The sequence below is a fragment of the Orbicella franksi genome, chromosome 5 (assembly GCF_964199315.1).
Source record: "Orbicella franksi chromosome 5, jaOrbFran1.1, whole genome shotgun sequence".
NCBI classification, from domain to species: domain Eukaryota; kingdom Metazoa; phylum Cnidaria; class Anthozoa; order Scleractinia; family Merulinidae; genus Orbicella; species Orbicella franksi.
Genome location: NC_138149.1, coordinates 13,110,950 through 13,123,518, shown reverse-complemented (window position 1 = coordinate 13,123,518; position 12,569 = coordinate 13,110,950). Strand labels below are relative to the sequence as shown.

Sequence of the window (12,569 nt, the reverse complement as noted above, 5' to 3'; positions counted from 1 at the left end):
AATTTTAGTTTGTGAATCAGATTTTATTTGGTGAGTTAGACTTATCTGTTGGCTGCAACGTCGCCTTATAGCAACAGCTTTGAGAAATCTTATTTTCTTTGAGCCAATGAAGCGTCGTAGCCAAGTCTCTTGTTTCCACTCAGATATGGATACAAGTATAAGTGACAGTCTCTAAGAGAATAATAATAATAATAATAATAATATAAAAAACACTAATACTACTATCATCATCATAACATTAATTATAATAATATTAATTATAATTATAATAAATAATAATAATAATAATAATAACAATAATAAAGGTTTCTTAGCATTCCACTGAACGTGGCTCCTATATGCTAAGGCTTATATACAGTAATTGAAAAAAGATTGAACCCAGCTACATTTAAAATATATACAAACTTGAATAAAGAAAAGAAAAACAAGTCTCAGAATTACTCAAATTCGGCTTTCGCAGACGAAAAATGAAAGCTTTTACATTTCTGCAGGAGTCCCTCAGGGTCAGTGGTGTTTTTAATGTCCTTAGGCAAGCTGTTAAACGAGCAAGCTGCGCAGTCCTGAAACGTGCCAGGGAACTGAGGCACTACCAAATTAAGTTCTGACGAAAATCCCGAGTTTTTTTTTGTAATTTTCTTTTTTTGTTTTTTTTGTTTTTATTTGAAAAAAGCTCACTTACAATATATAATTACAATAAATTACTTACAATACAATACTTACAACAAACTTATCTACAGTACGTTAATTACAATAAACTACGTACAGTACGTTACATAGAATAAAATAAATAATGTATACATGTAATACTTAGTGTAAACTAACCACTGTACAATAATAAAGTGTATTATCGTTTGTCTCACGATGTAGTCACTTGAGATGTAGATCGCGACGTTTCGACTGCTTACTGCTAGTCTTCTTCAGGCGATAAGGTCGACTGATTGCACGGTATCATTTATATCACAAGGGTCGGCTGTGGTTGGTGCATTTTGATCCTCCTATTATTTCATTGTTCCGGCGAGTAGCTGTTCCCTCGGTGGTCCGCTGTTGTACCGTTCTCCTGTTGTTGTGTCTCTTGATCGTGGGCATCCATGCTTCAGGAATTTCAATTCCACTATCCCTGTTGATGTTATTAGGGTGAAGTCTTATGTGAACAGCTTCCTTGACCCTACGTGTGTACCAGTGAGGATCTCGATCAATAAACTTGACCTCATTCCAGATAGGATAGTGGCCGGTCTCGTGGGTGTGTTCAGAAAAGGCGGAGGTCTGGGTACGGGCGAGTCGTATATCCCTGTCGTGTTCTTTGATCCTCTCCTGCATAGATCTCCCTGTTTCCGCGATGTAGACTTTGCCGCACTCACAGGGAATCCTGTAGACAACACCATCTTGTTTAGCCGGTTTGACGGTGTCCTTTGGTCGCACTGAGATAGGAAGTAAACTGTAAGAAGAAGATTAAAGTGGAGGAGAAAAAAAAAAAAACACATTTTGTAAATCAGCAGCCTGTAGTCTATAAATTTTAATGTGACTTACAAGTGCGATGCAAGTTATGTCGGGTACACGCTGAGGTATTTACTCTAGCGCGTGGATGAACATAAGAACCGGTCACGATCTATTGGCAAGCACTATAGAGACAAACATTGTATTGTCCCAAAACAGACGTCAACAAACAGTTTTCCGTCCTTAAGAAGTGCCACAATAAGTTTGATTGTTTGGTACACGAAATGTTACTAATTAGAGACTTGTCACCATCTCTCAGTCTCCAATGAGTCTCAATCCGGTCAAAACCATTTGCGTGAAATTGCATGTAATCAATTATTTATTATGTTAATCGTCTTCTTACAGTTTTTACTTTCTATCTTTTAACTTGAAATTGGGGTCATGACGTCGTTCGTTCTTATATTTATTTTTTATTTGCTTGTGCAATGCAAAACCTTTGCTTATAAAAATACATCAAGTTGCAAAAGCAAAACAACAAATGTAACAAAAGCAATACACATAGCCATAATAAGGTAACCAAACTTTACTGAAGCTCAAGGTTATCTATATAAATTTCTCAAAGCGATATTTAAAGACCGACATACATTGCGTGCGTCGTTGGAGGTTTCGTGATTTACGAAACCTCCAATTTGTTGTTGTCGATCGTTTCGCCCTTCAATCCTTTATAATCTGAGGCATCCATCTGGATCTTCAGACAATGAGATTTCTTAACATTTATTTCGATGAAAAGCGCTTTCTTTGCTGCGTTTTATTTCTGGAGAGAAAACCTTTTATTGCAAAAAGGGCGAACTGAAAACGCTTTGGTATCCGCACGTGACCGCTTGTCGATAAAAACTCTGTAGAGATTCTGAAGCGCGGTCTAAGATTGTCAACGGAAAAATAATAAAAATAATAATTTTTTCTCTTATTCTACGTCATGGCTAAGACAGTATGCTAAGCGTAGTCAGTAATGTACATTCTGTATGTATGCTTCAGAAAGCAAATAAAAAAGCAAATTTGTTGCATGGAATTTTTTCAAGTCTCTCCATGTAGCTGTCATTTGACATAGAGCAGTTCGAAAAAAAAAAAAGAGCGACTAAAGTAAACTTTTTACCAGTAAATTATAATTTAGGTCACCAAATGCCCCAAATCCTTCCGATTTTTCTTACGCTTTTCTTTAGTGACAGAATCAAAACAAAAACAAACGCTCGCAAAGCATTCAGCGAGTCATTAAAGTTAAGTCTCTTGAATTCATTAAGATGAATATCTATGTCATTACGTTTCTGGTGGTAGAGATAATATTTTGCAAATAGCATGCATTTATTTTATTTCTTTAAGTAGTAAATTAATTTTTTTGCATAGCTGACCAATATTTATGGTTTTATCAAAGCCAAAGCGTGGTTCTTCATCACTCTGCGAGGAAGAGGTGACGTTTTCTTCATCAAAGTGTTGTAATACTCCATTGACGAATTGTTTAGAATGAAACTATGACTTGTCGAATCTGAAAGTGCAGTGGAAGCTTTCCGATATTCCATAGAAGTAAAATTCCTTTTTTAAAGACAGGTATCCTATGTAAAAGTTTATAGTAAAATTCTGTAAGTTTGTTCGCTTTCCATATAGATTTAAAGTGCTTAAAAGAATTTTTTCAACGGATATCTTTTACTGAAAGATCTCGTTCTCATTTATTAAACGCGGTTACTCCGCGGAGTGCTTTTCATTATATATCATATAGAACATCATAATCTTTGTTTTTCATTTCCCGGTAAGGTCGATCAATATTGAAAGTGACAACTGAAAGATTGTTTTATCTGTGATATGTTCAAGCCTGCAAGAGACCCAGGGTGACCTTGATTCTGACAATGAATTCAAACAGATCATATTGAAAAAAAAGTTATTTTTATTAAGGGTTATAACGCCTTTTCTAGAAACTTAACGAATATAGTTTATGTCTTCACAACTTCCACTCATGTTGTGAAAGGAGACAGGTAGGCAAGCACAACTCCTCTGATGTTGAACTGAGGTCCGAGACTACATTTCTCTCTGGATATACCTGTAATTATGCCTAGCCTCAACTATCTTGAAATACTATCAATGGACTAAGTTATCATTGCCGTTTAATTTTGGTAAAAATACATTTGAAAATATCTGAAAAAACAGAAAATGGACGAAGCTTAGTAAAAAGTTTGATTCAGATGGTGACCGACTCTCAGAAGCGCACCTACCGTCTTTGAAGGTTAATCCATTATACAAGTATTTTACAATTTAAACTGTTTATCACATCTGTGAAATATTGGCTCGTTTTTTAATGCTTTCAAATGTGGAAAAAAACACATACTGGTTTTGTTCCAAGATAGCATTGTCGTACCCAACATTTGAAGAAGTAATTCTTAAAGTTCTAGGTCTAAATTTTAGAGAAAGTGTAAAATTCTTGATACAGTATAACGTAAACTGAATAAATTGTTTTCATGCCTTGTTGTTTTTCAGCTCACGAAAATTAGCACGTCTTAAGGAGACTAGCTTATGAATTATCGCTGTATATTTACTAAGTGTCATTTGTCTATTTACTTACTGTCATCCGTATTTTAGCAAGGAATAAAAACGACGACAGTTCAAAATTTATAGAGAAACAGATGCTGCGAAGTTCGGCTTGTATTGTCAATTTTTCTGAACACTGTTTTTCTAGCTTGCTGCAAATATGTTCTAAATCGAGCCAATGATTAATGATTGAACTTCCTACAACGAAAATAAATGTGCAGATCATAAACTTATTATTATTCAAGTAAAAACAAAATGAAGAAAAGAGACCACGGTACAAGTTAAGCAAGTGGGTTTTTAATTATTGGTAATCAAAAATCCGTTTTTTACAGTTTAAGAAATCCTTAGAACATGCAGCCTTTTGTAATTTCGATGATTTAGGTGAACAATCATAGAAATGCAACCATGTTAAAGATGAAGACAAATTGTATTTTCTTTCGTCGAAAATGGAAGAAGTATATAATGTTGAATTCCCCTCAATGTGGGGGAAAAATGAACTAATTCAAATATGTTTTACATAAATAGAGATAAGATAGCACTGCATTATTCACACCTCACTGATGAGAAATTGGCAGCTGTCGAAGCCTACGTACTATCTTCCAGTCGTGTGAAAGAGAGGATTTTACTCTCAGACAAGTTCTTGGATTAATAAGAATAATGAGAAACGTGAAATCCTTTGCAAAAGGCGCTTGAAAGAAACAAAACGAATTACGGAGCCAAAATACATCCATGAAACAAGAAAAACTAAGTCATGCTTCTTTCAACAACCGCTATTGTGTTCGTCGTAATCATTGCACTTGAGGTAACCATCATCGTCATGGGAAACGTGTTCACCATTTTTGTTTTCTGGACTCAGAGACTCCGTTTGAAGCGCACGGTTTTTCTCCTGATCAACCTCGCTGTGGCTGATTTACTTGTAGGACTAGGAGAAGCTCTGATTCTCGCGACCAACACAATTCCCAGTGGTGGAAACGAAATATTGAAAATCGAAAGTCCTTGGTGGGTGTTCCAAGTATTTGGTAGCAGTACGTCACTGATGTTTCTCGCTCTTATTTCGCTGGAACGCGTTTACGCCGTTTTCTGGCCACTGCGTCATCGTGTGACAAGTACTCGAGCTTACATTTACAGCATTAGCGTTATCTGGGTTGCTGGATTTTGTATGAGTGGATTGTTGTTGCTGACGATATACGATATACATGTAGACAGTGCGTATGCTGTTCTGACCTACGCTTCATTTTCCTTTCTCTCCTTTTTGGTTATCTGCGCAAGTTACCTAACGATCTGTTCGCGATTGCAGAGACCAGTTCTTGATTTAGATGTCCGAAGGCAAGCATCAGCGGAAAAGGCTTTGCGAATATCAAGAACATTCTTTATAGTGATTGCTGTTTCCCTTGTTTTTTGGTTGCCAGGCTGCGTTATGATCTTGATAAAAGAGCTCTGTTCGTGTTTGTCTTCAGTGGCTACGTGGTTCGTGACAGTTTTAGCGCTCGGGAATTCCATGGCTAATCCATTTGTGTACAGCTTTGGGATGTCAATATTTCAAGATGCTTTGAAGAAATTCTGGAGAAAACGCCAACGAAATATCGAATTAAGAGCTGTTGCTGGGAGATCGCAAAATTGAAATTTTAGTTTATGAATCAGATTTTAGTTGATGAGTTAGACTTATCTGCTGGGTGCAACGTCGCCTCATAGCAACAGCTTTGAGGAATCTTATTTTCTTTGAGCCAGTGGAATGTCTCGCCAAGTCTCTTTGTTTTCCACTCATATAAGTATACAAGTATATGTGACAGTCCCTAAGAGAATAATAATAATGATAATAATAATAACAATAATAATAATCATAACAATAATGAAAAAGGAGTGTTTATTGTGACAAAAACTAGAGCTAAGCTTTACAAAATGCTATAATATTTACTACTACTACTACTACTACTAATAATAATAATAGTAATAATAAAGGTTTATTAGTATTCCACTAAGCGTAGCTCCTCTATAATAAGACTTATATACAGTAATTTTTTTTTAAAAAAATGAACCCAGCTACATTAAAAATATATACAAACTTAAAAAAAGAAAAAAAAAAGTTTCACAATTACTCAAATTCGGCTTTCGCAGGGGAAAAATAAAAACCGGCGCAGTCCTGAAACGTGACAGGGAACTGAGGCACTACCACATCAAGTTCAGAGGAAGATCTCAAGTTGCGTATCGCTGTTCCGACGTCTGATCTAAGATAGGATGGCCATTCCTCGTTTTAAAGTGCGTTACATATAATTCTTGATAGACTGAGATCTCAATGAATGCAGCTGTAAGGCCTACCTATATCCTCATCTTGTGTGATGTCAAATGAAGGTGAGGAAAGTGATAGTTCTGCTAATGGTGATTACTCGACTGAAACACCCCAAAAGAGGACCCCCAGAAAAAGACCAGCAAAGAAACACAAAAGCAGGTGGTCTGCATCAGAGATGCTCACATTTCTCCAGGAATACCACGAGAAAAAAGAAGAAGTGAAAAAAAGTTAGAAAGAAGAAAAAGTTAAGATGATTGAAGAAATGAATGAGGACAAAAAAACTATTTCGGGCAAATTTACTTCAAGAGTTGAAAAAGAAACGAGATGGTTTTATTTTAATTTGTATTTATTTACACATTTATGTGATAATAAGTTAAAATGTACGTTTGCTGGGCAATTATATTTACAACACTTACAGTTTGTGCAATGTACTTTGAACTACAACTTCTTGGCCCTATTTCCATATAGCTGGTTTTCACTTGACGTCACTAAAATTCAAAATACAAAATATTGATCTTCCTGAAATTTTACTTTAATGATGTATAAGAGCAGCTGAAAACTAATATTCAAAAAATTTGCGCTCCGCATTGGTTCTTGGTTTTGTAATACACTACGCTTGAATTTCTAAGCTTTTGCGTGACGCGGCATTTACATGACGGCCTAAATAGCTGTCATGATGGTTAAAAAAGCGACATATTTTGGGGAATTTGGCTATCTGAACAGTTCATGTCTTAGAAAAAGCATTATTTTAATGTTTCAGAGTTCCTCGAGGGATTAATTCACGCTTTTGTAGCAAAACTCAGTGACAGATGTTTCTGTTGGTTTTCCGGCCGCCATGTTGGTGCCCATACGGATGGGAACCAGCATGGCGTCTCCATACAAATCTCTATAAATTTGGACAAAAAATTTCTCCGCATATCTTGCATAAGAAAAATTACTGTGACCAGAATCTTGGCGGGAGTCTTTGCATATTTACCTTCTTTCATTTCCCAGATTCTGGACTTTATCTATTGACCGGTTTTGATTGTTCTTTTGATCTATTTTGAATGGCGTGACACTGAAAACCAGCAATAGGTAGATTATGTTGAAATGTCAATGTCAAAATATCTTTTCGCTCATCTCATTCTACATTTCATCTAATGAACTTTTGCGAAAAAAGTGTTCGATTTGGATAAAACGCAACTTTTTTTTACGAATTTTTAGAAAGTTCAAAATTGTATTTTCTTGTGATAGACCCCTGCCGCTGATCACAAGAATAACGTGCTCAAAATGGCTGCGTGACTCATGCCTGTCACGTAGGTTCAGGAACCTCACTTGACCTTTAGTGCATATAAATACATACGTCGTGGCGACAAAGAGCGGCAACGCACCTTTCCGGCATTTTCAACTAAATGTAGACAACTCTGAAGCAAAATTCTCACTTGTTTTCAAGTCAGATAAGTTACGCCCCAAATCACGTGTCCTTGAACCTACGTCACGACTCACTTCAAACCGAGGAAGATTGGTGCGAATGGTGGGCCAAAATGGTGGCAAATTTGAACGTCTTTAAAAAATTATAAAAAAAATTACGTTTTATGTAAATCGAAATTTTTTTTCGAGAAAGTTAATTGGGTGTCATGAAGAATCAGATGAGAAAGCAAAAAATGTGACGTTATGGGCACTTTAATTTGCGAAATTTAATTTTCTTTACAGTAATATTAGCCATTCCATTCCCTCCATTCATGTAAGTTGAACTATATTTTGGCATACTCACATACCCTTTTTCTTAATTATCCATACTTGAAATGTAATTGACTTCGGATTTTGAAAACTATTTACCAGTACATGTATTTACTTTAGCCAAAAACATAACACTAGGTATGTGGCCAAATTCAAGGCTTTGATACAACTATTTCATCAAGCTAGTATCCCTGAATTATGGCACAAGTAAGGGCATAGTCCTGAGCTATGCTGTAGTCATACCTGGTTGATCTACGTTAATTAATTTTGAAGACTGCAAAATTCTTTACTTTAAAGCATGAAATGTATTATTAATGTCAAATATTGTACTCATTATTTCAGTGATCTTTAGGCCACACTTGGAAAACAAACAAAAAACTGACAATAAATTGTTGATTCTCTTAACCTTTCATACCCAACTGTTTGTTTTTTTCTTTGCATGATTAAATGCTACGCTCCCAGAAAACAGTGGCCTCAATAAATTCCCAGGCCCCTGGCAAAGTCCATCAAATATAGTTGTTAATAGATGACCAAGCATTTTATTTGAAACCCCAAGCCGAGAGTATATTGGATCTGGCCACGCACTGACTTGTAACTGATTAGTTTTTTATTAATCAATAGATGAATTGATCTGAGTAGTTTCATGCGCATTCTTGTCCCCAGATGACAACCATATTTGGTGGTTTTTTTAAATTTCCTTTTTAAGTGGAATCACCTTAACTCATATTCAGGACAACCCAGGAGGTACTCAGGATTTCAAGACAGGAATGATCGACTGACTGTAAAATTCAAGACCCAAAAAATTCCCCTGGGCTTCCAACAAAACCCGAAAAAATCACTGGCCCAAAAATTAACAACCAAAAACTCCCAAGCCAAATTTCTGACCCTAAATGATATACATGAATCACACCGGCAGCTTTTTCGAAAGGGTGTCCGAAAAAAAGTACATGCCACAATCCCAATCTGGGATATGATCAATACACTCAGTTCATGACACTGAATCTGTGGAACCTACTTCTGTTGCTTTCTTTTAGCACTCCCAGACTTACGTATTTGTCTATGGCGTCTTGTGACAGATTTTCAGGTTTCCCTGAGATGCTCAAGTGAAGAAACAGCGAACTTAAAATTACCCAAAATACACTTCGGGATTGTCACTTGCGTGTTTTTGGACAACCTTTCTCAACATAGCTGTAACCCGTTTTATTAATGCCAACAGCAATTTAAAGCGTGACTGTTAACTATAAACAACAAGAAAACATATTTGCTGTACTTTATTTGCAGAACTATCCTGCCAAGACACTACCACAAATCTTTAGATTGTTTTGAATGACCAAAAAATCCCTATTCATATCAAGCCACCCCAAAAAATACTTGCCAAATTTTCCTACAAAAAGAAACTCACTATTGAAAATTTCAAAGACCTCCAAATACCCTTTGATCATCCCTGTTACTTGAAATCCCAAGTACCCCCATAGGCAGGACAAAAAGTCTCACTTCTTAATTAACCGACGATTATGTTTGATAGATGTTGACGCTTTAGTTCAGCTGCTCTGTCTCTTCAGTTGCTATCATGGACATCATCATCATTGTCATCATCATCATCATCATCATCATCATCATCATCATCATCATCCAGGAAGCAACGTTCATCAAAATCGTCATGAATAAGAGTGAATTTGTACAAGACACAGGCTCCCATTACTATCTTAGTCATAAGCTTTACGCGTAAATGGTTCAAATGACCCAGTTTTCTCCATCTCCTCTTCAAAAGACTAATTGCACACTCTACGATCTGTCTGGATAATGACAAGGTATTGTTGAAACGGAGCTGATTTGGCAGTAAGTGACCATTATTCCTGAAAGGAGTCATGAGCCATCTGTAATTAAGGAGCAAACATAAAATCAGAGAATCATCTTTTCTTAAATTTATATAGTTTGCCCCCAAAAAGGTAATATTTTAATCTTGTGTTGAATACTACACTGCATATAGTGATGGCAATCCACTTGAAAAACAGTTTGAATAATAAATCCTGCCAGAAATAATTAACGTAGAGGGTAAAGTAAAATAATTGATGAATTGAAATTTTAAGAGTAGAAAATTGAAAATTGCTCTACACAACTGAAATTAAACATATAGCTTATAACAAAAAAATATTTGTTCAACATTAAAAAATATCTCAAAAGCGGGTAGCTCCCATCCCTGATGATGTGGTAATCTCCAGGAAACTTGTTTGCAGAAGTGGTAAAAAGAGAAGAGTTTCTGAGAACTCTGGAATCATGGACAGATCCAGGCCAACCTGCTAATACATCAGTGAGGATCATGTTATTGTCACAAACAATCTATATGTAGGCGAAGCATTAATTAGTTATTGAAACATGAAAAAAATTATGATCTGGCTCAAAAACACCAAAGAGACTAGTACGACTAGTACTTGGTTAAAGAATGAGGACTGATCAATTCCTTTCTTTTCACTGATCCATATAGCTAGGTAATGGTATGAGAATATTTACCTGCAATTGTGAAGCATAAAACCTTTTCCTGCAAATGTATGACTCAGGTTCTACACCGGGTGCCTTGATCTTTATGAAGGTCCCGTCTATGGCAACTTTACATGAAAGTATAAATTAACAACATCATTTTATTATTTGCCAAAAATTGTGATTTTCAAACCATTTTCACTCCAGAAACTTATTAGGCTAACCCCTTCTTAAACCTCTATTTTCTCAAGCTAACCAACAATGAGCGACAAGACAGTTGATTAAAATGAGTGCCAATTTCAATTTTCCATTATTCTACATCTAATCCCTGGCACTGTAGATTGAGAACCACCCTCTTTCACCCTCTTTCCCCCCTTTCCCCCTTTCCAATGTTACACACAATCGAAGGAAGTCTTGCAGACAGTCTAAACCGCCGGTATAGTCCGTCTGCGCAACGGCTCCTAAAAGCTTGTTCTGATATCCCGCAGTTCGTGCATCCATTTTTGATTGGCTAGTTTCTTACGCGCTTTGGATAATTCTTGCGAAAGCGATCACGGAACTACACGTAATGCTAAAAATAATTTTGTGTGAGTTTCCCAAGTACATTTGTAGATTTGTAGATTATTAAACGTCAAATCTAACTCGAGTTGGAAATAAGATGCCTGCAATTACAGAGGAAGGTTGGCAAAAAGCGTTCAAAGCCGTGCGAGAGCAGTTTGAAATCGATAATCTTCTACCCGAACAGGAAAACTCGGTTCGCGAATTTCTTGAAGGTCAAAATATTTTTGTAAATTTGCCGACGGGCGACGGTAAATCTTTGAATTTCAGTGCCTTCCGATCGCTGCGGATGCTCTGTTCGAAAAGCCTCGTGGTTCCAGTGTTCTCGTTGTAATATCGCAGTTGCGATCGCTTATGGCAGACCAAATTCTCTGGCGAAGCCGGACAAAGATAAATGACACCCGTGATAAGAAGCAGCATAACTTGCAACATTTAATCAAACACAGCCGGGTGCGGCGTAATAATACGAAATGCCAGTAACCAACATGTTCACGGAATATTTCAAACTTTGTCCTTCCATAGCTAATATTAAGAGAGCTTAAATCATATCTCGCAGTACAAATGCAAAAAGCACGTAGCAAAAAAGCGGTGTGTCAAAATCTACAAATTACACGCGGGTAACATCGGAAACAACACAGACCTATGACCTCTAACGGCTCTACTCTGGTGAAAAGTCCTCATAAAAACACAGGATTATTGCTTAGCGAAATACTCAAAGATCCCCCTATCGTACCACAAAAAAGGGGCGGATCCTCAAAGATGTACTAGCTCGAGCAAAACTTTTAAAGCGGCTATTACACGTGAATAGGAGTTGTGTAAGCCGGTCACTCCATTGTTGACATTGCGTGATATATTTTGCAAGAATATGACCAATCACAAGGCGCGTAAGAAACTAGCCAATCAGAAATGGATACGCAGATCCGTGTATCCATGCGGGATATCAGAACAAGCTTTTAGGAGCCGTTTCGCAGACGGACTATATCGGGGATTTTATGACAAGTCCGGCTGCAACAAAGGTTAGTCTGAGAAAACTGGCAGCCTTTTTAAAACTTGCATGACATAACTTCCATGAACACAGTCACTGTTACCAAATATGAAAAGAAACATTGATGATTAAAAAAATCTGTGGAATAATGGTTACCTGTCAGTTTGGCGAGTTCAACTGGATTCTGCGTGAATACAAAATTCTCCATCGCTGCCACGCTGAAATGAAAACGAAACAAATAAAAACAAAATTGATTAGTTTCATTTGCACTTCATAGTTTAGTTTGAACGATTACTGCAAGGATTCACCTAACAAAATGAAAAAAAATGACACAATTGACGAAAACGCAGCGTTTTGTTTCCACTTAAGTTTAATATCAACGCACTATATAAGGCAGAATACGTTCATATGAATGAAGATGTGTTAGTACAATGAACAGCAATCTGACTTAGTTCTTGTCAACAAATTACTGAGATTGAAACTTTGCAATTACATATAACTTGTAATCATATCTGCATAGAAAGCGTATGCATT

The 12,569-nt window shown here is 36.5% G+C and overlaps 2 protein-coding genes across 2 annotated transcripts; one reads left to right on the top strand and one right to left on the bottom strand.

Annotated features, from left to right (window-relative positions):
* The first annotated feature begins 4,588 nt into the window (after positions 1-4,588).
* On the top strand, positions 4,589-5,629 carry LOC145486775 (putative G-protein coupled receptor 21). Its single transcript, XM_081465484.1, has one exon. The coding sequence runs from the start codon at positions 4,760-4,762 to the stop codon at positions 5,627-5,629; it is 870 nt and encodes a 289-aa protein (XP_081321610.1). The 5' UTR covers positions 4,589-4,759.
* Positions 5,630-9,160: 3,531 nt separating this feature from the next.
* LOC145488710 (uncharacterized) lies at positions 9,161-10,936 on the bottom strand. Its single transcript, XM_081467631.1, has 2 exons — positions 10,526-10,936; positions 9,161-9,891 (listed from the first exon to the last, which is right to left on the bottom strand). Exons 1-2 carry the CDS (start codon positions 10,540-10,542, stop codon positions 9,573-9,575), a joined length of 336 nt encoding a protein of 111 aa, XP_081323757.1. The 5' UTR covers positions 10,543-10,936; the 3' UTR covers positions 9,161-9,572.
* Positions 10,937-12,569: the final 1,633 nt, after the last annotated feature.